At 42.0% G+C, this 23,903-nt stretch overlaps 1 protein-coding gene and 1 pseudogene across 3 annotated transcripts; one reads left to right on the forward strand and one right to left on the reverse strand.

Moving 5' to 3' along the window:
• Positions 1-1,286: 1,286 nt before the first annotated feature.
• On the reverse strand, positions 1,287-22,317 carry LOC123999600 (integral membrane protein DGCR2/IDD-like). 3 transcript variants are annotated; one of them, XM_046305517.1, is made up of 11 exons: positions 21,942-22,317; positions 7,568-7,600; positions 6,376-6,498; positions 5,222-5,320; positions 4,859-5,069; positions 4,654-4,730; positions 4,291-4,473; positions 3,835-4,038; positions 3,489-3,632; positions 2,848-3,084; positions 1,287-2,704 (listed from the first exon to the last, which is right to left on the reverse strand). In XM_046305517.1, the coding sequence occupies exons 1-11, from the start codon at positions 22,021-22,023 to the stop codon at positions 2,478-2,480; spliced, it is 1,620 nt and encodes a 539-aa protein (XP_046161473.1). In that variant the 5' UTR covers positions 22,024-22,317; the 3' UTR covers positions 1,287-2,477. The 3 variants fall into 3 exon arrangements, with proteins under 3 accessions (XP_046161473.1, XP_046161472.1, XP_046161474.1); XM_046305516.1 differs by having other exon boundaries at positions 3,489-3,635; positions 21,942-22,316; XM_046305518.1 differs by lacking the exon at positions 7,568-7,600 and having other exon boundaries at positions 3,489-3,635; positions 21,942-22,316.
• Positions 22,318-22,883: 566 nt separating this feature from the next.
• LOC123999827 lies at positions 22,884-23,883 on the forward strand (annotated as a pseudogene).
• Positions 23,884-23,903: the final 20 nt, after the last annotated feature.

Genomic DNA, 23,903 nt, shown 5'->3' on the forward strand with positions numbered 1-23,903 from the left:
GTAGGTCCTACAAGCTGAAAACACACTCACACCAAAGATGATTATTTATTAAATTTAAAAAGGCAAGTCATTGTAAATAAGAATGTATTCTTTACTGACGGCCTACACCAGCCAAACCCGGACGACGTTGGGCCAACTGTGCGCCGCCCTATGGGACTCCCAATCACGGCCGGTTGTGATACCAGGGTGTCTGTAGTGCCTTAGACCACTGCATCACTCGGGAGTCCAAAGATGGAGAGATCTGATTCCCAAACACCATCCCCCATACATGAACACCAAGTTTACGATAAACACTTTTTTTTTACAAATCATAACATCATTTCCTTGGATAATCCACAAAAGGATTGTCTATGTTGAAAACAAATACAAAAATCAATTTAAGACCTACCGAAGAAAATGTAAAAAATTACGATGCAATGCTACATTCATCTGTACATAAACAGTGCACACACACACACACACACACACACACACACACACACACACCTGTGATTCTCAAGGCGGATCTTCCCCCCAATTTCAGTGCTGCTGGTGATCGACTTCAGCCAAATAGATTACCATGCTTTGTAGATCCTGGCTGGTAAGGGCAAAGACCAAAGTAGTTCCAAAACCCTGATAGGGGTGTTTGTGCTTTCATAGGCCTGCCATCGTAGCCTTCTAAGTCCTTTGGCCTTTCAACTCTACAGGTGAACAAGCACAACAGAATAACTGAACAGGGCTCTCACAGGACTTCACACCTTGAGTCACAATGGGGACAAATTATGTGGCTTTCCTATGTTTTTTTGTTTACTACATTAGACTTTCCTTGTCCGTCTTTATCATAAAACATGAGAAAGGGAGTTGGCCACCCAATGCCATATATGCTAATTAGAACCTAACCAGGTAAACCTCCAATGTCATATCACCTTTGCCCAGTTATAGTCAAACTAAAATACACTGAGCTGACAATGTACATTGCCAAGAAAATATATTACAGTGAATCCGGTGGCAGCTTCCAAAAATGACACAATTGATGATTGTTACACTTCCCCACGTTATCTGTTGCTTGCTAAATATATTCAGTTTTAAAATACTTCATGACATTGAAAGCAAATGCACAGAGCTACTTGGCAAACAGGTGATGTGCAAAATGTTGAAAAACAAAGTTTGTTTTATATCCAATTTGTAAGTCGCTCTGGATAAGAGCGTCTGCTAAATGACTTAAATGTAAATGTTATATACGTGTGCATACATACACTCACACATACGCAGTCAAGCAACAGATTGTTTTACCAATGAATTTAGTATTAATCGTTAATATGATTTAATGAAAAGAACACCATCTAAATAAGTTTACTTTTACACATTTCATTGGGTACAAAACAGCAAGTAACCATTGCTACAAGCTACACATGAAGCTCTAACCTTAATTCTCACTCACCAGTGACATTCTCTTTCATGTGGTGAACTCATTGACTAACATGAGGGACCCATCATCTATGTTCAGGTCCCAACAATTCCCAGCCCATTTCTTACCCAAGAAAAGGACAATACTCAACCAATGGACATCTACTTCAACAAAAACTCATGAACAAAATACAATATTGTTGCAAGATTCTTGTAAAAGTTGTAGCATTTACCTCATCAATACATAGCAGTGTGTAAGCTGGAGCTAACAATAACCATACCTAAATATTTCTGCAAGGCTGAAAAACCTCGTGTAGAAGAACCTCTCATTGTGCTATTTACCATTGCGCTATCAATCTCGAAGACGTCTTAGCATATCAGATTCATTGGAGAGGGCAAAAATCCAAGTTCAGAGGCAATGCATGGGATAGGAAAACAATGTATTTAATTCATGGAGACTTTGGAGAGAGAGCAGAGTCATGGTCAATAACTGACAATCCAAGTTCTGCCTCCGCCTCCAGGACATAAGCAGTAGGATGCAAATTAAGAAGCGCAAAGGACTTAAGCTGAAGTGGAACCATCTACCTCCCCCTTCATTATTACCTGGTGTAATGCCTGAGGGAGTGTTTATATTGGGGGAAATCTTGAGCATGAAGCTCAAACAAACCAAATAATTCAAAAGGTTTGTCCAATGAAAACTAAAAGCAGTAGCTCAGCCTGGTGTAGTGTGTCTTGTCTGTACAGTCAGTCTTCCAGATCCATTTGATTGCCTTACTCATCCATCTGCATTCACCTATACAAAAGCGGTCTGATCCACTGCATTTATGTTCAACTGTAGAGGTTACGTTTCTGACAAACACCCACTTGGTTTCAGTTCACCTGATCAAGAAACACACCAGTCCGATTTTCCTCACACCTCAAGAAGTGGACTGGTCCTTCAGTCTACCCTGATACCGTCTCTACACTGTTTTTTTTCCATCCCATCCCAGTCTCTTCTAACTAACAGACCCCATGTGATAGACCAGTCTGCCACTGCCCTCCTCTCTCAAAGTGTGGGTCCAGGCGGGAGCAGCTCCCCGCCCCCCTTAGTCCTATACCACGGTGCTGAGGGAGGAGCTGTTGCTGCAGTCTACAGGCATGGAGTCAGGGGTGTGGCTGTCTGTGGGGGTGTCAGGCCCCACCAGGAGGGTGCTGCTGTCCATGGAGTCCTCCCGCTCCTGGGAGGACATTGGCACAGGGACAGGTGGCGCTGGGGCGTCTGTCATGGCATCTACCACGTCCCTCATCTGACTAGGGATCATCTGAACTCCATGGCGTGCTGTTGAGAACAACGAGAACAGTGATGACAGGGTTCAGAAACAGTTAAGATACTCAACCTAGTATGTGAATCTAGAAAAAAAAAATCAACTGCTTTCACAGAAAGTGAGGAAAACACATTAACAGCACAGGGTGGTGTCCTACCGAGGTCCACATAGAGGACGCTGTCGGGGTTGATGGAGGCTTCGTAGGGAGGAGGGGGGTCATCTGGGTGCTGGATGTCAGGGTATTTATAGGCAGCGTAGGGAGGGGGAGGTTCCTGGAAATGAAATGCACCTCTCTCTCCATCATCAGAGAGGTGCAGGGGAGTGAGGCCAGTGCCAAAAGCGTCCGGGCCGTAGTCAAAGCCTGGGACTCGCCGCCCAAGGTTGAAATGGTGAACTGAGGATAGAGAGCGAGAGAAAAGAGAAAGTCTGAGTGAGACCAATTAAACCCAAACAATCATCATTCAACGATGTTGATTAGGTTTTACTACTAAAACGCATACACATTTGAATACACTGACGTACCAGAGACAGGCTAGAGGCAAGTACAGAGTGATTAGGAGAGGCGTTCCGTTCCCTGTGTTTAAAAGCCAAACAGGGCTATTCCAGAAGGGATTGGGAGTCCCATAGGGCAGAGCACAATTGGCCCAGCATCGTCCAAGTTTGGCTGGTGTAGGCCGTCATTGTAAATAACAATTTGTTCTTAACTGACTTGCCTGGTTAAATAAAGGTTTTTAAAAAAAATGCAAACTTGGTGCCACCCGTTGTTTGTATGAGTGTGATTATATGATGTATGGTTACCTCCAAGGAGTGTTTGGATGCGCTGGCGTCTGCGCTGCCGGAGCCTGTGCACCATGAAGAGCAGCAGAGAGAGGATGAGGAAGGAGGAGATACAGCTGACGATCAGACGCATCCCACTGGCCATAGAGTCAAACAGGCTGCTGCCTTCTAAAAGACAGACAGGGTCCACATTTTTATACATTTGAAGTGTTTCTGAATTCTCTCTCCTGAAATTACAGTGCCAAATATTGTTGAAAAACGTGACAGGACAAGAGATCAACATTTCGAGCTCCCCCCTGTGAAACATTCACAACACCCATAGTTTCTAGTTTTTGTTCAGGGAATTGTGTGAGTAGTTGGATAGTACCTCGGTCCAGGCAGGTGAACTTGCAGCACTCCTTGGGGTCCTTGCCGAAGTTCTTGCAGCCCTCTGGCCGATTGCACAGCGCAGCCACACACATCTCTGGCTCGCCGTTGTGACATGTGCAGCTCAGGCATGGGTCTTCCCCCTTAGGGGTGAAGTAGTACCCCTCGGTCACCACCTGGTCCTTTATGTCCACACATGTCTGCCCTGTTAAAGACAATCAAAGGTTTAAGACTAAAACCAACCAATAACTATACCTACACTAACACAACAAAGGATGCTGGACTTCCCTGACTTGGGTAAGCATTACAGCACCCAAGGCTTTAGATACAGAATTACATGAATCTTATGACTCAAACAACCAGGTTTCAGCTGAGCATCTACACTTATTACAATCAAGCTACTTTGACCTCCTGTTAAGCTGCATAGGTCATTTGGTTTTGATGAGAGCAGACATACTCCTCTTGCACAGGAAGGGGAACTTCTTGTAGCAGTTCTCGGCATGCCAGCTGTGAAGGCCGCGTTCGTTCATACTCTTGATCTGAAAGCGCTGCAGCTGGGCACAGAAGATGTTGTCCTGGGTCGAAGATGCCTCTCCAAAGTTAGTCAGGCCCTCTGGCGGCAGGAACACCTGCATCGACCCTGTAAGGGAACCGTGAAAGAAAGGAACCAGATGAATCGTAAGCCAAATACAGGTTTAATGCTTTGACTGATCATGGCTGTTTGAGCATGACAATGAGTTGCATTTGCTCCCTTTAGCTCATTTTCAGTGGGATTCAAGCACAATATACTTTAATTAAAATGAACAAAGCCTGCACCCACCTTTATATGACACTTCCCAATGGCCCTCCAGTGAATGGTTCTGATTGGTGATGACATACTGGTAACCCACCCAGAACCTGAAACAAAGTGGAAAGTGGATTAAATAATAATAAATTAGTCTGTACAGTAACAAAATCTGCTTCAGTCTTCAGGCATTCATTTCAACATTATTACTTCATGCAACACATCCTTAGCAAACACTCACTTGCACTGGTCTCTGCGCTCACACACTTCCTCATCGAAATCCACCTCAATCTTGAGGATGAACTGCAGTTCCTCGTTGGTGACGAAGGTCGCCAATGAGCCATTGACTTTCTGACACGTGTCCACAGCCTGCCAGTAGTTCTCATTCCTTAGGTACACTTTGTAACAACTGGCTGTCTTCTCGTAGTGATGCCACCCACTAGGGCACTTTTCTGTGGAAGGGAAAGGTACTTTAGAGCTCCTACAATATGTCCAGTAACAAATCTTTCCATAGATTATTTTAGCAACAACAAATTCAAATATTTTTGGGGATGAAAAGTGAGTGAAGGGTTCATATGGAGGGAGAGTTAAACGTGGGTCTTACTGTTAAAGCGCACAGGTTGGGCCACACCGATGACATCTTCCACTTGGTCAAACCCATTACCAAACCCATTGGCAAAGTGAAACGTCTCCTCTTTCATGGCTGAAAGGGAGGACGGGAGAGAAGTAAGAGGCAGTATTTAAATAGAAGGAATGTACTGTGGTGACTGGCTGCAGTTCATAACAAACCTGAAGACAGCTTTGTTTGTTGACAAGGGACTTCTCATTAAGGGGAAGAAAACTGTTTATTTAGACCATTCACAGGTCATCAATGGCAAAAATATCTAGTTCTTTCCCATGACAATAAATACACATAAAACCATTTCTAACTGCTTTTGCCACCATTTATCAGACAATGTAATATGCACACAGTCAAGATGAAAGAAATGGCCGTGTTATAGAAGGTCACATGCTGTGTGTGAACCCAATCCAGAGATCAAGGGACCAGCGCCAATTCAGGAATTAAGTAATGGAAACAATAAGATTTCCTTCAACCGCTTACTACTGCAATATCAAACCATCTCCGCAAGAGAGAACAACAAAGCTCACAATAAAAGGCGTTGAGAAAACGTTTACTCAGAATGAGTTTGGCGTTTCCCCTGACATTTAGAAAGTTGTTTTCTAAATCAATCGATAGTTACATATCGCAATACTATTTTGGCAGATACTTTTACTCCAATTTGTATTTGTTTTAAATAATAATAATTTAGTCCATGTAACTTATTATGTGACATGTTCAGACAATTTTTTTCTCCTGAACTTATTTAGGCTTGCCATAACAAAAGGTTTGAATATTTATTAACTTCCTTTTTAATTAATAAAAAAAAAAGAATTACACTGACATTATGGGGTATTGTATGTAGGCCATAGAATTGAACATTTATTCGATTTTGTGGCAATTGTAACTCAACAGAATGTGGAAAAAGTCAAGGGGTGTGAATATTTTCTGAAGGCACTGTATAGTAAGTCATAATTTTTGCAACATCAAATTGCAGTATCGAATCGCAATAAATATAGAACCCTGAGAATCGCAATACTTATCGTATTGGCACCCAAGTATCATGATGGTATCATGAGGTCCCTGGCAATTCCCAGCCCTAATTGTTTGGAAAAGGGACCAGAGTTCAGCTTGGAGTCAGGGTAAAATGTTTCACTCACGGGGGCAGTCCAACTCATCGCTCTTGTCCTCACAAGCCGCCCAGCCGTCACACTGCCAGGACATGGGGATGCATTGCATCTTCCCACTGCGGCAGGCAAACTGTCCAGGGCTGCAGCGCAGTTCTGAAATACAGCACAGATTAAAGATAGACAACACAGTGCCCCCTGTAGTTATGACATGTTCACTGCAACAGTTTTTATTCTCTCCCATACCTGCTTACCAATTGTAAAGAACTGAAAGACAAGTCAATGAAAGATTTAGCATTTACAGCTTTTAGTATTATTACAGAGACATGTCACTAACAGACAAATAAGAAAAAAGGTTTTCACCATTTATCATGCACATTACATTAACAATGCACCTGATGCTTTCTAGAATAAAAACTTCCCAGGAAACAAATGAATAAAATAAAGCATCAAGGGGAAATCTGGAAGGGAATGCAGCAATACCTCAGGTATTTAGACTTAGTTCAATTCAGGTCTGGTGCTTAAAATAACACAGATTAGCTACATTAAAACAACTATCATTATCACTTAAACAAACAGGGGTTATCATTGAGTGTTTTTGAGACCTGCGCATAGAAACAACTTAAACAGACTCACAAAAACATGAGAAACAATAGAAATGAGGGACATACATTAGGGCCTAACATAGTATCTTAAAAAAGGCCATAAAAGAAATCAGTTAGCCTAAAGGGGCCAGAACAAAAATCAGTATCAGTATATATCAGAATAAAACAAGGCCTAGCCTTATTTTACAGTGTCTACCCCTATACCCATTAGTAACACAGGGACAGTATTAAGTGGGTCAGCGTCTCTGTGGCATGTGTGATTAACATGAGACAGCATAGGGGCTGGGCTGCCTGTCAGGGTTTTTCCCGTGAGGAGGGAGTATTAGGCCCAGCTGTCTAAGAACGCAGGGGAAAAAAGACAAACTCTTCCCTCTATGGCACTGAACAGATCGTCTAGGCACTGGACTAAAAGGATTCTTTGAAAGTAGTTCAGTATTGTTGAACGAAATGTTGCATAAAAACTGGTTAGAGAAAATACCTAAGTTAATGGAAAAACAAAGCACTGCTGTGAATGGGAATATTAAATAGGCACAAGCTGAGAATAGAACAGAGTAACCCAAAATCGCTGGAGACTGGCAGACCTACAGATACACTGCACTAACAGAGGAGACGCTGCTTACCTGACAATAATCTTGCCAGAGCTAGCCTTGGACCTGAAACAAAACAAAAAGCAATTTCTGATGAACTAACCCCTTAAATCTCAACACATTCCTAGTTGGGAATGTTCCACCACATAATATATTAAGCTATTTAGCAAAGCGACTTACAGTCATGAGTGCATACAATTTACATATTGGTGGTATTGGCGTTAAAAGCTCAATGCTCTACCAACTGAGCTACAAAGGACCACAAATCAAAATGTATTGGGCGAGTACACATATTTTGCAGATGTTATCACAGGTGTGGTGGAATGCTTATGTTTCTAGCTCCAACATTACAGTAATACAAAACAATACACACAAATCCAAAAGAAAGAAACATCAGAACGAGCAATGTCAGAGTCCATATACACTACATGTACAAAAGTATGGACACCTCATCGAACATCTCATTCCAAAATCATGGGCATTAATATAGAGTTGGTCCCCCCCCTTTGCTGCTATAAACAGCCTCTACTCTTCTGGGAAGGATTTCCAATAGAAGTTGGATATTGCGCGGGGACTTGCTTCCATTCAGCCACAAGAGCATTAGTAAGGTCAGGTACTGATGTTGGGCGATTAGGTCTGGCTCACAGTTGGTTTTCCAATTCATCCCATAGGTGTTCGATGGGGTTGAGGTCAGGACTCTATGCAGGCCAGTCAAGTTCTTCCACGTCGATCGACAAACCATTTCTGTAGAGCTCGCTTTGTGCACAGGGGCATCGTCATACTGAAACAGGAAAGGTCCTTCAAACTGTTAAAGTTGGAGTCACAGAATCGTCTAGCATGTCATTGTATGATGTAGCATTAAGAATTCCCTTCACTGGAACTAAGGCACCTAGCCCAAACCATGAAAAAAAAAAACATTATTCACCCTCCACCAAACTTCAGTTGGCAGTACGCATTTCAAACAGGTAACATTCTCCTGGCAGCCGCCTAATCCAGATTCAGCCAGACGGGAAAGCGCGATTCATCACACCAGAGAACGCGTTTCCACCGCTCTAGAGTCCAATGGCGGCGAGCTTTACACCACTTGGCATTGCACATGCTGATCTTAGGCTTTTGTGCGTTTGCTTGGCCATGGAAACCCATTTCATGACTCTCCCGACAAACAGTTATTGTGCTGACGTTGCAAGCAGAGGCAGATTGGAACTCGGCAGTGAGATTTGCAACCGAGGACAGACGTTTTTTTTTTCAGAACTCACCGGCCCCATTCTGGGAGCTTGTGTGGCCTACCCACTTCGCGGCTGAGCAGTTGTTGCTCATAGGCATTTCCACTTCACAATAACAGCATTCACAGTTGACCGGGGCAGCTCTAGCAGAGCAGACATTTGGCAAACTGACTTGTTGGAAAGGTAGAATCCTATGACGGTGCCACTTTGAAAGTCACTGAGCTCTTCAGTATGGACTATTCTACAGCCAATGTTTGTCTATGGAAATTGCATGGCTGTGTTTCTTGATTTTATACTCCCATCAGCAACAGACGTGGCTGAAGTAGCTGAATCCACTAATTTGAAGGGGTGTACATATACAGTACCATTCAAAAGTTTGGACACGTCTACTAATTTCAAGGGTTTTTCTTTGTGCCACATGCGCCAAATACAACAAGTGTAGACTTTACCGTGAAATGCTTACTGACAAGCCCTTAACATTTTTGGGATAGGGGGCAGCATTTCACTTTTGGATGAATAGCGTGCCCAGAGTGAACTGCCTCCTACTCTGTCCCAGATGCTAATATATGCATATTATTAGTATTATTGGATAGAAAACACTCAGAAGTTTCTAAAACTGTTTGAATGATGTCTGTGTATAATATAACTCAAATGGCAGGCAAAAACCTGAGAAGAAATCCAAACAGGAAGTGAGAAATCTGAGGTTGGTCGATTTCCAACCCAGTCCCTATTGAATTCACAGTGAGATATGGATGAAGTTGCACTTCTTAGGGCTTCCACTAGATGTCATCCGTCTTTATAAACTGGTTTGAGGATTCTACTATAAAAAGGAGGGGCTCATGAGAGCTCTGAGTCAGTGGTCTGGCAGGGTGTCTCAGGCTTGTGACGCGCGCTCCCGACAGTTTGCTCTCGTTCTAGTGCTTTTCTTCAGACAATGAAATTCTCCAGTTGGAACCTTGATGATTTATGTTTAAAAATCAGAAAGATTGATTCCATACATCGTTTGGCTTGTTTCTACGACCTGTAACGGAACTTTCCGAGTTTGTTTGGACGAAGTGCTCGCTCCTCATGAAGATGGATTACTGGGCTGAACACACTAACAACAAGTGGCTAAAAGATGGACTTTATGGAACAAATCAGTCATTTATTGTCGAACTGGAATTCCTGGGAGTGCCTTCTGATGAAGATCAAGGGTAAGTGAATATATAGTGTTTTTTCTAATGTTCTGTTGACTCCAAAATGGCAGATATTCCTCTGGCTGTTTTGGGTTCTGAGTGCCATTCTCAGATTATGCTTTTTCCGTAAAGTTTTTTTGAAATCTGACACAGCGGTTGCATTAAGGAGAAGTGTATCTAAAGTTCCATGTATAGCACTTGTATTTTCATCAACATTTATAATGAGTATTTCTGTAAATTGATGTGTCTCTCTGCAAAAATCACTGGATGTTTTTGAAACTACTGAACATAACGCACCATTGTATACTGAGATTTTTAAAAATATAAATATGAACTTTATCGAACAAAAGCTACATGTATTGTGTAACATGAAGTCCTAGGAGTGTCATCTGATGAAGATCATCAAAGGTTAGTGATTAATTCTCTCTCTATTTCTGATTTTTGTGACTCCACTCTTTGGCTGAAAGAAATGGCTGTGTTTTTCTGTGAATAGGTGCTGACCTAACATAATCGTTTGTGGTGCTTTCGCTGTACAGCCTATTTGAAATCGGACAACGTGGTGGGATTAACAACAATATTACCATTAAAATGGTATAAGATGTTTGAGGAATTTTAATTATGAAATTTGTTGTTTTGAATTTGGCGCCCTGCACTTTCACTGGCTGTTGTCATATCGATCCCGTTAACGGGATCTCAGCCCTAAGAAATTTGAACCAACAGTGCAGTTCAAAAATAAAAAATTATATACCAAGTAGACTAAAATAAAAAAGGTAATACAATAAGAATAACAATAACAAGGCTATATACGGGCACCGGAACAGAGTCAGTGTGCGGGGGTACGGGCTAGTTGAGAAAATCTGTACATGTAGGTGGGCGAAGTGACTATGCACAGGTAAAAACCAAACAGCAGGTAGCAGCAGAGTACAAAGGGAAGGGGGGGTCAATGTAAATTGTCCAGTGGCGATTTTATGAATTGTTCCGCAGTCTCATGTCTTGGGAGTACAAGCTGTTCAGGGTCCTGTTGGTTCCAGACTTGGTGCATCGGTACCGCTTGGCGTGGGGTAGCAGAGAAAACAGTCTATAACTTGGGTGACTGGAGTCTCCGACAATTGTATGGGCATTCTTCTGACACCACCTATTATATACAGTGGGGCAAAAGTATTTAGTCAGCCACCAATTGTGCAAGTTCTCCCACTTAAAAAGATAAGGTCTGTAATTTATATCATAGGTACACTTCAACTATGACAGACAAAATGAGAAGAGAAAAAGAAATCCAGAAAATCACATTGTAGGATTTTTAATTAATTTATTTGCAAATTAGGGTGAAACTTGAGAACTTGCACAATTGGTGGCTGACTAAATACTTTTTTGCCCCACTGTAGGTCCTGGATGGCAGGAAGCTTGGCCCCAGTGATGTACTGGGCCAGATGCACTACCCTTTATAGTGCCTTACGGTCAGATGCCGAGCAGTTGCCATACCAGGTGGTGATGCAACCGGTCAGGATGCTCCCAATGGTGCAGCTGTAGAACCTTTTGAGGATCTGAGGATCCATGCCAAATATTTTCAGTCTCCTGAAGGGAAAAGGTTTTGTTGTGCCCACGTCATGACTATCTTGGTGTGTTTCAACCACGATAGTTCATTGGTGATGTGGACGCCAAGGAACTTGCCGCTCCCAACCTGCTCCGCTACAGTCCCGTCGATGTTAATGGGGGCCTGTTTGGCCCACCTTTTCCTGTCGTCCATGATCAGCTCCTTTGTCTTGCTCACATTGAGGGAGAAGTTGTTGTCCTGGCACCACACTGCCAGTTCACTGACGTCCTCCCTATAGGCCGTCGTTGTCGGTGATCAGGCCTACCATTGTGTCGTCAGCAAACTTAATGATGGTATTGGAGTTGTGGGTGGCCACGCAGTTGTGGGTTAACAGGGAATACAGGAGGGAAGTACACGAAGTACACACCCCTGAGGGGCCCCAGTGTTAAGGATCAGCGTGGCAGACGTGTTGTTGCCTACTCTTACCACCTGCGGGCAGCCCAGGATCCAGTTGCAGAGGGAGGTGTTTAGTTAGGAGCTTCGTGGGCACTATGGTGTTGAACGCTGTGCTGTAGTCAATGAACAGCATTCTCATGTAGGTGTTCCTTTTGTGCAGGTGAGAAAGGGCAATGTTCAGTGCAATTGAGATTGCATCATCTGTGGAGGCTATATGCGAATTGGAGTGGATCTAGGGGAGGAAGCTGTTGATGTGAGCCATGACCAGCCTTTCAAAGCACTACATGGCTACCGACGTGAGTGCCACGGGGCGGTAATCATTTAGGCAGGTTACCTTCGCTTCCTTGGGCACTATGGTGGTCTGCTTGAAACATGTATGTATTACAGACTCGGTCAGGGGGAGGTTGAAAATGTCAGTGAAGACACTTGACAGTTGGTCCACGCATGCTTTGAGTACACATACTGGTAATACATCTGGCCCAGCGGCTTTGTGCATGTTGACCTGTTTAAAATGTTTTGTTCACATTGTGTGATAACGCTCAGGGGTAGCCAGTCATCCAGAACAGCTGGTGCTCTCATGCTTGCTACAGTGTTTCTTGCCTCGTGGCGAGCATAAAAAGGCATTTAGCTTGTCTGGTAGGCTCGCATCAATGGGCAGGGCAGCTCGCGTCTGGGTTTCCCTTTGTAGTCTGTAATAGTTTTGAAGCCCTGCCACATCTGACATGCGTCAAAGCCGGTGCAGTAGGATTCAATTTGAATCCTGTATTGACGCTTTGCTTTTTTGATGATTCGTGAGGGCATAGATTGTAGAATAATGGGTTAAACATCAAAACCACACATGGAATCATGTACTAACCAAAAAAAAGTGTTATCAAAATGTTTTTTATATTTGAGATTCTTCAAAGTAACCACCCTTTGCCTTGACAGCTTTGCACTCTTGGCATGCTCTCAACCAGCTTCACCTGGAATGCTATTCAACAGGTCTTGAAGGAGTTCCCACATATTGTGAACACTTGTTGGCTGCTTTTCCTTCACTCTGCAGTCCAACTAATTCCAAACCTCTTTTGAGGTCGGGTGATTGTGGAGACCAGATCATCTGACGCACAACTCAATCACTCTCCTTCTTGGTCAAATAGCCCTTACACAACCAAGAGGTGTGTTGAGTCATTGTCCTGTTGAAAAACAAAATGACAGTGGGACTAAGCCCAAACTATATGGGATGGTGTATCGCTGCAGAATGCTGTGGTAGCCATGCTGGTTAAGTGTGCCTTCGAATTCTAAATAAATCACAGACAGTGTCACAAGCAAAGCACCCCCACAACGCCTCCTCCAGGCTTCACAGTGGGAACTACACATGCAGAGATCATCTGTTCACCTACTCTGCGTCTCACAAAAGACACAGCAGCTGGAACCAAAAATCTCAAATTGGGACTCATCAGTCCAAAGGACAGATTTCAAATGGTCTAATGTTGATTGCTTGTGTTTCTTGGCCCATACAAGTCTCTTCTTATTGGTGTCCTTTAGTAGTGGTTTCTTTGCAGAAATTTGACCATGAAGGCCTGATTCACAGTCTCTTCTGACAGTTGATGTTGAGCTGTGTCTGTTAATTGAACTCCGTGAAGCATTTATTTGGGCTGCATTGTCTGAGGCTAGTAACTAATGAACTCATCTTCTGCAGCGGAGGTAACTCTGGGTCTTCCTTTCCTGTGACGATCCTCATGAAAGCCAGTTTCATCATATCGCTTGATAGTTTTTGCGACTGCACTTGAAGAAACTGTCAACGTTCTTGAATTTTTCCAGATTAAGACATGAAGGTCAGTCAAACTAATGGACTGTCATTTCTCTTTGCTTATTTGAGCTGTTCTTGCCATGATTTACCAAATAGGGCAATCTTCTGTATACCACCACTACCTTGTCACAACACAACTGATTGGATCAAATGCACTGAGGAAAGAAATTCCACAAATTAACAAGGCACACCTTTAAATTAAGATGCATTCCAGGTGGACTACCTCATGAAGCTGATTGAGTGAATGCCAAGTGTACAAAGCTGTCATCAAGGCAAAGGATGGCTACTTTGAAGAATATAACATATATTTTAACACTTGTTTTGGGTTACTACAGTCGTGGCCAAAAGTTGAGAAACACAAATATTCATTTTTAAAGTCTGCTGCCTCAGTTTGTATGATGGCAATTTGCATATACTCCAGAATGTTATGAAGAGTGATCACATGAGTTGCAATTAATTGCAAAGTCCCTCTTTGCCATGCAAATGAACTGAATCCCCAAAAACATTTCCAATGCATTTCAGCCCTGCCACAAAAGGACCAGCTGACATCATGTCAGTGATTCTCTCGTTTACACAGGTGCGAGTGTTGATGAGGACAAGGTTGGAGATCACTCTGTCATGCTGACTGAGTTTGAATAACATACTAGAAGCCTCAAAAGGAGGGTGGTGCTTGGAATCAAACACGTGCAGTCATCATTGCTTTGCACAAAAAGGGCACCTAAATCAACCATTTAACCATCAATTGTTGTAAAGAAGGCTTCAGGGCGCCCAAGAAATTCCAAAAAGCGCCAGGACCGTCTCCTAAAGTTGATTCAGCTGCGGGATCGGGGCACCATCAGTACAGAACTTGCTCAGGAATGGCAGCAGGCAGGTGTGAGTGCATCTGCACGCACAGTGAGGCGAAGACTTTTGGAGGATGGCCTGATGTCAAGAAGGGCAGCAAATAAGCCACTTCTCTCCAGGAAAAACATCAGGGACAGACTGATATTCTGCAAAAGGTACAGGGATTGGACTGCTGAGGACTGGGGTAAAGTCATTTTCTCTTCCCCTTTCCGATTGTTTGGGGCATCCGGAAAAAAGCTTGTCCGGAGAAGACAAGGTGAGTACTACCATCAGTCCTGTGTCATGCCAACAGTAAAGCATTCTGAGACCATTCATGTGTGGGGTTGCTTCTCAAGCCAAGGAAGAGAGCTCACTCACAATTTTGCCTAAGAACACAGCCATGAATAAAGAATGGTACCAACACATCCTCCGAGAGAAACTTCTTCCAACCATCCAGGAACAGTTTGGAGACGAACAATGCCTTTTCCAGCATGATGGAGCACCTTGCCATAAGGTAAAAGTGATAACTAAGTGGCTCGGGGAAGAAAACATGGATATTTTGGGTCCATGGCCAGGAAACACCCAGAGCTTAATCCCATTGAGAACTTGTGGTCAATCCTCAAGAGGCGGGTGGACAAACAAAACCCACAAATTCTGACAAACCCCAAGCATTGATTATGCAAAAATGGGCTGCCATGAGTCAGAATGCAGCCCAGAAGTTAATTGACAGCATGCCAGGGCGGATTGCAGAGGTCTTGAAAAAGAAGGGTCAAAACTGCAAATATTGACTCTTTGCATCAACCTCATGTAATTGTCGATAAAAGCCTTTGACACTTATGAAATGCTTGTAATTATACTTCAGTATTCCATAGTAACATCTGACAAAAATATCTAAGACACAGAGGCAGCAGACTTTGAAAAATAATATTTGTGTCATTCTCAAAACTTTTGGCCACGACTGCACATGATTCTGTGTGTTATTTCACAGTTTTGATGTCTTCACTATTATTCTACAATGTAGAAAATAGTGAAAATAAAGAAAAACTCTGGAATGAGTAGGTGTCCAAACTTTTGACTGGTACACTATATAAATTGTGTTTATAGACAGTATGTACAGCAGTAGTTATAAAGGATGAGCCAAAACATCAATAGCCACTACAATGTCGAAACAGTATGTCATAAGTTCAGTACCATTGGCCTTGATTTTGCAGACCCACAACTAAGTGTATTGACATTAGCCAGCTTGCTAACGTTAGCATGCTAGCGACGCTAGTCAGCATAGGCTGATACATGATAACTAGCTAGCAAGCTCTAGTCCAATGGAAACCGATGCAACTAAGATGGCTAACGGCTAGCTAGATGACTAATGGTGACAGGGAGGTCACTGAGATTCAAGGCATAATTAGTGCCATTGTGCGGAAATCGCGAAGTACATACTGGTTGATGAGCTAGCTAATTTAGCTAGCAAGAGAACTGTGACAGTAACCAGTGTGTGCATGCACAAATGCATGGACAACACATTGTATCCAAGTCAAGAAGGCATGCAGAACCAATTTGCAGAACAGACTGCCTCTGGGTCTAGACTCCCCCAGCTAGCTAGTATAAGGGTACAAAAACATATTTTTTTAGTCAATGACAATACATGTTGCATCAAATATATCTCTCATTGACATTGCATGCTAGTGCATAACATATCTAGTTGTGTTTCTTTGCATAGGAAAGGGGACTCACCCAACATCAAGCTTGTGAAGGGGGATACACATTTATGCAATGTACTGAGAGATATTCTGTCATATGCATTTTAAATGCAAAAGATGTATAGCTAATGGAGATGACATCTACTAAAAAAATATATTTGAGTTGACCCAAATGGGACCAGGACAATTTGGGATCACCCACCTTTACAACAATGTCACTGATTGCTTTAAAAAAAGTCAATTAGCAAAAGCATCCAGTTTAAATGCAAGCATAGAATATAGCCTGGGTTGGGATGTAGGCTATTCACAACTAAGCAAGTCAGCCAATACCACCCTTCTCTCACCCAGCTCCTGAATGAAAACATTGAGGTTTTGGAAGTAAAGAATAGCTTCTTACACTACTTGCAATTTAAACAGGTGATGATTTATGTTTTTAAAAAGAAAATGTTTCAAGGCAACAACAGGGAACCTAAGTAATTGTTAGGCTACTTGGTGAGATTTAAAAAAAATATATATATATATAAAATAAATAAATAAAAAATTGATTGTGTTAACAAAAAGGTATAGCTTAGCTCATCTCCACATATGGCAACAAAAACGTACATTGGCCAAAAGCATGACCAGTGCAACTTTACACTACAGGGCAAGACTACAAAAAGAGAATTACGCGGAGTTGCAGATTTTTCACTTTAGAAATGTATGAGGATTTCCATGTAAAAGGTCCCATGAGAAATGAAAGATGAGTCTACTTTTTTAATTAAGGCATATACAGTGCAATCGAAAATTCAGACCCCTTGATGTTTTCCACATTTTATTGTTACACAGCCTTTATTCTAAAAATGGATTAAATAGTTGTTTTTTAATAATATATAATAAATCCTCAATCAACACACAAAACCCAATGACAAATAACTTGTTTTTTACATTTGCAAATGCATATTTTAAAAAATATGACATTTACATGAGTACTCATTACTTTGGCAGCGATTACAGCATCGAGTCTTCTTGGGTATGTCACTACAAGCTTAGCACACCTGTATTTGGGGAGTTTCTCCCATTCTTCTCTGCCGATCTTCTCAAACTCTGTCAGGTTGGATGGGGAGCGTCACTGCAAAGCTATTTTCAGGTCTCTCCAGAGATGGCTGATTGAGCTGGGCCACTCAAGGACATTCAGAGACCACTCCTGTGTTGTCTTGGCTGTGTGCTTTGGGTTGTTGTCCTGTTGAAAAGTGAACCGTCGCCCCAGTCTTAACCTGCTCCAGAGCGCTCAGGGCCTTTCATCAAGGATCTCTATGCACTTTGCTCCGTTTATCTCTCCCTCGATCCTGACTAGTCACCCAGTCCCTGCCGCTGAAAAACATCCCCCACAGCATGATGCTGCCACCACCATGCTTCACCCAAACATGACACTTGGCATTCAGGCAGAACAGTTAAATCTTGTTTCTCATGGTCTGGGAGTCCTTTAGGTGCCTTTTGGCAAACTCCAAGCGGGCTGTCATGTACCTTTTACTGAGGAGTGGCTTCCGTCTGGCCACTACCATAAAAGCCTGATTGGTGGAGTGCTGAGAGATGGTTGTTCTTCTATCTCCACAGAGGAACTATAGAGCTCTGTCAAGAGTGACCATTGGGTTCTTGGTTAGCTCTCTGACCAAGGTTCTTCTCCCATGATTGTTCAGTTGGGCTGGGCGGCCACCTCTAGGAAGAGTCTTGGTGGTTCCAAACTTCTTCCATTTTAGAATGATGGAGGCCACTGTGTTCTTGGAGACCTTCAATCATGCATAATTTCTTTGGCACCCTTCCCAGATCTGTGCCTGACACAATCCTGTCTCAGAGCTCTACAGACAATTCATTTGACCTCATGGCTTGGTTTTTGTTCTGGCATGAACTGTCAACTGTGGGACCTTATATAGACCGGTGTGTGCCTTTCCAAATCATGTCCAATCAATTGAATTCACCACAGGTGGACTCCAATCAAGTTGTAGAAACATCAAGGATGATCAATGGAAGCAGGATAGACCTGAGCTCAATTTTGAGTCTCATAGCAAAAGGTCTGAATACTTATGTAAATAAGGTATGTGTTGTTTTTTATAATAAATTTGCAAAAAATGTCAAACCTGTTTTTGCTTTGTCATTATGGGGTATTGGGTGTAGACTGAAGGGAAACATTTATTTGATCAATTTTAGAAAAAGACTGTAATGTAACAAAATGAGGAAAAAGGAAACTTTCCAAATGCACTGTATCTTTAAGATATTTTATAAACCCTCTCCTCCTAAGGTGAAGGCAGATCAATCAATTTGTGTCTTTAATGACATCACCTTTGTTTATTAAGTATTTTGAAGGGATTACAAATCTGTAGCTGCATTTCTGCAATGGGAAATCACAGTAGTTACAAACCACAATTGGGGTCACAAGTTGACAGTAAAGAGAAGATAAATACTGTACAGTAAATCCATGAATGTGTTATTCAATGCATTTGTAACAGTACTCTTCTTGCGTTGTGTACATCAGTCATCGACACGGAACTCCAATATGTAGCACCAGTCATGTAGCTTTATTCTGATAAGAACGACACAAAATTGCACGTCATGCAATGCCCGTCTCACCATCCAACTCTGCACTCACGCACGCTGGTTTGGTGCTTGTTCACTGGGGCAGTTACCAAAATAATACAATTACAATATACAATATATTTTTAACAATGTACCTGATAAGAACGACACAAAATTGCACGTCATGCCATGCCCGTCTCACCATCCAACTCTGCACTCACGCACTGTACAAAATATATGAAACCCCCCCTACCAGACACAGTAAGTTGCTAGCTAATACTGGCGAGAATTCTCTACAACAAAATGCACAACAAATATTCTCCAAAAACCCCTGCATCTTATGTGTGATGTTTGAATAACATTTACGAACTATTTGATATAAATCATCACTTGAGAGCATAAAATCACTTTTGACGTACGGTGCTTTGCAACCAACAACTTACCGCTGGTTTGGTGCTTGTTCACTGGGACGATTCTAACTGGAACATCCCCCCTCGCAAGCAAGCTACGCAAACCAGCCAATAAGATGCCATGTTGAGTAGGTGAAGGCAAGACAAACTCAAACCAAAAACCCATTGGCTTAACAATAAAGTGGCAAGGGGAATCACCAATATAACCCTGTTACACATTTCTATAGGCTATAGTAGTAAATGCCAATTTCAATATTTTAACCAAAAATATTGATATATTTTTTATTTTATTTTATAGCTAAAGGGGTTCTAAAAATCCAAATCAAATATTTAAATGATGCATGGTATGACCATCCTAAAACAATTCCATATGTTAGCTGAGAAGAAACCCCCCCGCCGGTTTTTAGAGGTTAACCCCCACACAGGGCGGACCCATTGCCATCTGAACACGTACTATACTGACAGAGGAGGCTAATCTCCAGTCAATGACCATAGATGCGCTCTGGGCCAACAATACTCAAAAAGTTACACCATTTGTGCCATTGCTTTTATTCAACGACACAAACTAGGCATTTCATGAGGATCATGAGAGCCCTCTACATTTCACAAGTGTGCAAAAGGCAATAATACCCCAAATCAGTGCATGGGTTCAAGGAGATAACACAGTTTGGCGGAGCAGTAGGGTAGTGGTTAGAGCACTGGGCCAGTAACCGGAAGGTTGATGCAAACTAAAGGTCAATGCAAATTGAGTAGCAGCTAATACAATGCTTCTTCGTATTTCAGTTAGATTTAAAATCCGATTAACTAACGCCACAACATTAGATCTATATCTAACGTAAAACAACATTTGGCCCAGTCTTTTGTTGCTCCTGCGACTTAGCAAGCTAACGTTTGCTGGCTTACCTAGCTCTGGTGAAACTTCGTGCATGTAGATGGGTTGGTTGTTTAGCAACAAAACCGACACGCGCGCAATTATGTGGCAAAACAGACAGGGTTTGCTTAGATTGTTAACGTGTAAAATATAATTCGTCTCCAATGTTTATTGAAAAACAAAACAAAATTGCACAATGACCACTTGTCTCAAATACATTGCTATTTCACTGCTGCTATTTAATTACTTGTTACTTTTCTCTTCTTATCTGTATTTTTTTGTTGACTGCATTGTTAGTTAAGTAAGTAAGCATTTCACTGTAAAGTCTACCTACACATGTTGTATTCGGCGCATGTGACTAATGCAATTTGATAGCTAACCAGCAACTAACTCTCTAGATAATTTTAGCATTGACAGTTTCAATAACATTATCAAACTAGCCACTTACAATTCCCCCAAATGGCAGTTTATCATTTTTGCTAACAATCGGCCATCCAGAATCTCAACACGCTGACGTATGCCCAATGGAAGCGCGCACAACGTTATCATGACGTTGTCAACTAACCCATCTGCTTTCTAGCTGAAATGCAGCTTGTTAACAACATGTTCTGTTTTAAGGCGAATTGGCTCCAAACGTCAAAAAACAGCCAAACAACCATCGAAACGTGAATCCGACTCAATTGTGGTACGGTTCTAAAAACATAAATCCCTCTACTTTCATATCACATCGACATAATTTCAATCCCCCCTCCCTAAATTCTCGCTTATATAAAGGACACGTTCCTTATGTTTACAAAACAAGCAATGCGTGTTAATGTTTAGAGCAAGAGTCAGGGCTCTTAACAAAACACTCCCGGTCAGAAGATACTGCCGTCAATAGGCGTATTAAACTAGTGGTATACAGAAATCAGTGGTGGTAGTCAAAGTCGTTTTCAACTGCAATGCAGTTGATTGTTTAGTTGCACAAATAGTATGAGTTTGTAACAGTAAAACAAATGGCTTGTCGAGTAACCCCCTCTAATGGTCATAAATTACACAAGCGTGGACAAAAACGATGACATGAACATGTATTCGGGTTGACATTCATACAAGCACGACACTCCGATGTTTACATCAACAGTGTGAAATACACAAACATTTGCCTAAATGTAGGTTCATTTTGCTGGGGGGCAAGAGGAGATTGAGGATCTTTCCATTGTTTGTGTTGACTTCAATTGACCTCTTTACCGCATTTATGAATGGGGTAGGCGGACTGGAGCTCCGACATCACATAAGCTACCCAAGGAATGGCCCGCAATTACGCCGATCAATGTCGTGTGTAATTGTGGGCTATTCTTCGGATGCTGAAATCAGTAGTTTTGGATAAAAACGTAATTGTATGTAACGTCGGAGCTCCAGTCCGCCAACACTAGTTGCCGCTCAACTCCATCGCATCCTGGAGTTGAGTTTAATCGGCTAAATTACTGGTGAACTAGCTAGTAACTAACGTTAGTAGTACTGGGTTCTAGAAATAACGTGGAGCACCCCAATTTCACGTAGCTAGTAATGTTAGTTAGCTAAAACTGCACAATACTAAAAACGTTCAGCAGGCTAGTTTACAACGAGCCACACCGACGCTGGAGCTGCAAAATGTAGCTAACTTACAGCTCAATATTTAACCATATCCCCATATAATACCTTTTTTTTGCTAAAATAATTAACGTTAACGTTTGTTAGCTACGCAGTAAGTGGCTAGCCAGCAGCATAAATTAAGACCCGTGATAAATTACAAACGCCATCTACACTAACTAAATTCCCGTGCAAATAGGCCTACCATAGCTCACCGGTATACTAAGATCCGACATTGTGACAAATTACAACCAATTGCATTTCATCGGTCTTACCTGCCCGTGGTGGGTCTGTTAATGTGAGGACGAAGAGAAGAGAGAGGAGAACGTAACTGCTGCTGTCAGCCTTTGGCAACATTTATCCTCCATTCATAGTAACTCCTCTACTCAGAAATAAAATAAACTGACACCTGAACCAACGCGTTTGCTTTGACCCTAATACACGCCAAAGACAGTAACTAGTCATTCAAATACATTTAGAGTGGTGGAAGCACTAAACATACTAATATATGCAATATTGTTAGCAAGCGCACTAACTAGCTACATCATTATTCGAAAGCCCTGTTTTTCGTTCGGCCTGCCCAATGTATTCCAGGACAGAAATAAAACAAGATGGCTCCATTCTCCAGTCACAACAATCCAAAACACGCCACACAGCCGATCAGATTGCGAGTTGGGGCGGAGTTAAGGTTATTGTATACATGTGTTACAGTAGCTAACATAATTGTATCCGTAGTGAAACAGCGTTCGTTTTTGATTAATTGGTTGGTTTTTAGTGATTGCAAATTAGGCTATACTTGAATTTCAACAGAACTTCATGGACAACAGCTTTTTAAAATAATGTTTTAAACATCTTATGCATGGGTATTGAAACGTTTCATGAAATGTAATGAAAGTTATTTTTTATCAATTCACACATTGATTATAATTATTTTCTTAATGTATACATGTAGGCATCATATACAATTCACTAATGTTATAACATCCTTTCAGATAACATGCAATGACTGGGAAATGAGCCATGCGCCTAATGGCATACATGAATGACTGCTTTTGAGGAATTAAACATTCCATTATTACGCAAATAAACATATAATAGAAACAAAGTTAGTAATTTCCCAAGTTAGTGATTAACATCCTATAATTTATCACACATAGGGTGTCAATAATGGTGTATTATAACATTCACCAAAATAGTTCGGGTCGTCCTATTTAGCCATGGACGACTCACAGGTGCTTAAGAAACGGGGCTATACATTAGGCATCAGTTTAGGCGAGGGTGGTACGCCAAAGTAAAATCCGCTTATTCCGAGCGTCTGAAGACCAATGTGGCAATCAAAATTATTAACAGAAAAAGGGCGCCGCCGGATTGTTTTGAGAAGTTCTTGCCCCGGGAACTGGACATTCTTGCATCCCTAAACCACCCCAACATCGTCAAGACCTTCGAGATCTTCAGAAGGCAAGGTGTACATGATTATGGAGCTTGGTGTGCAAGGGGACCTACTGGAGTTCATCAAATTCAGGGGTGCCTTGCCCGAAGATTTCACCAGAAAACTGTTCAAACAGCTGTCACTTGCAATAAAATTCACACAGCCCTAGATGTTGTTCATAGAGACTTGAAATGTGAAAACCTGCTATTGGACCAAGACTTTAATCTCAAAGTGTCAGACTTTGGTTTCGCCAGGAGGATCAAATATGATGAGGATGGACAAATGATTCTCAGCAAAACATTCTGTGGCTCTGCAGCCTATGCATCACCAGAGGTATTACAGGGGGTCCCATACAACCCCAAAGTGTATGATGTTTGGAGTATGGGGGTCATTATATTCCCTATGATGACTCCAATATCAAGAAGATGCTGAAGATTCAGAAAGAGCATCGCATTGATTTCCCACACAGCAAAGCTGTCCCAACAGAGTACAAAGGCTTGATATATCGCATGCTTAACAACAATGTGGCCCAGAGGGTAGAGATTGACGATATCCTTGAGCATGTATGGGTGCAGTCCAAATCACATGATGGTAGTACGAGACGGGAAGATGGGCCTTCCACATCGGAAGCAGCTTGCTCCAAAAAGGAAAGGATGGGGGAAAGTAGTAAGAATCCTCATGGCAATGAGAACAAGAAAGGGGTGAAAGCGGAGGCCAAATCAGATCCAAAACCTTCAGTGGACAGCAAAGATGCAGCTGGGACATCTAAGCACACCGAGAAAAAATAATTCCCTGAAGCAAGGAACAA

This window comes from Oncorhynchus gorbuscha, linkage group LG16 (assembly GCF_021184085.1).
Source record: "Oncorhynchus gorbuscha isolate QuinsamMale2020 ecotype Even-year linkage group LG16, OgorEven_v1.0, whole genome shotgun sequence".
In the NCBI taxonomy this organism is placed as follows: Eukaryota; Metazoa; Chordata; class Actinopteri; order Salmoniformes; family Salmonidae; genus Oncorhynchus; species Oncorhynchus gorbuscha.

Excerpts from the sequence above, each read along its gene's own strand:
- LOC123999600 (XM_046305516.1), bottom strand. The coding sequence starts at position 22,023 with ATGTTGCCAAAGGCTGACAGCAGCAGTTACGTTCTCCTCTCTCTTCTC. Across the intron at positions 5,070-5,221 it reads CCAACCTGTGCGCTTTAACA|AAAAGTGCCCTAGTGGGTGG; the intron begins GTAAGACCCACG and ends TCCCTTCCACAG. Across the intron at positions 3,636-3,834 it reads GTTCACCTGCCTGGACCGAG|AAGGCAGCAGCCTGTTTGAC; the intron begins GTACTATCCAAC and ends TCTGTCTTTTAG.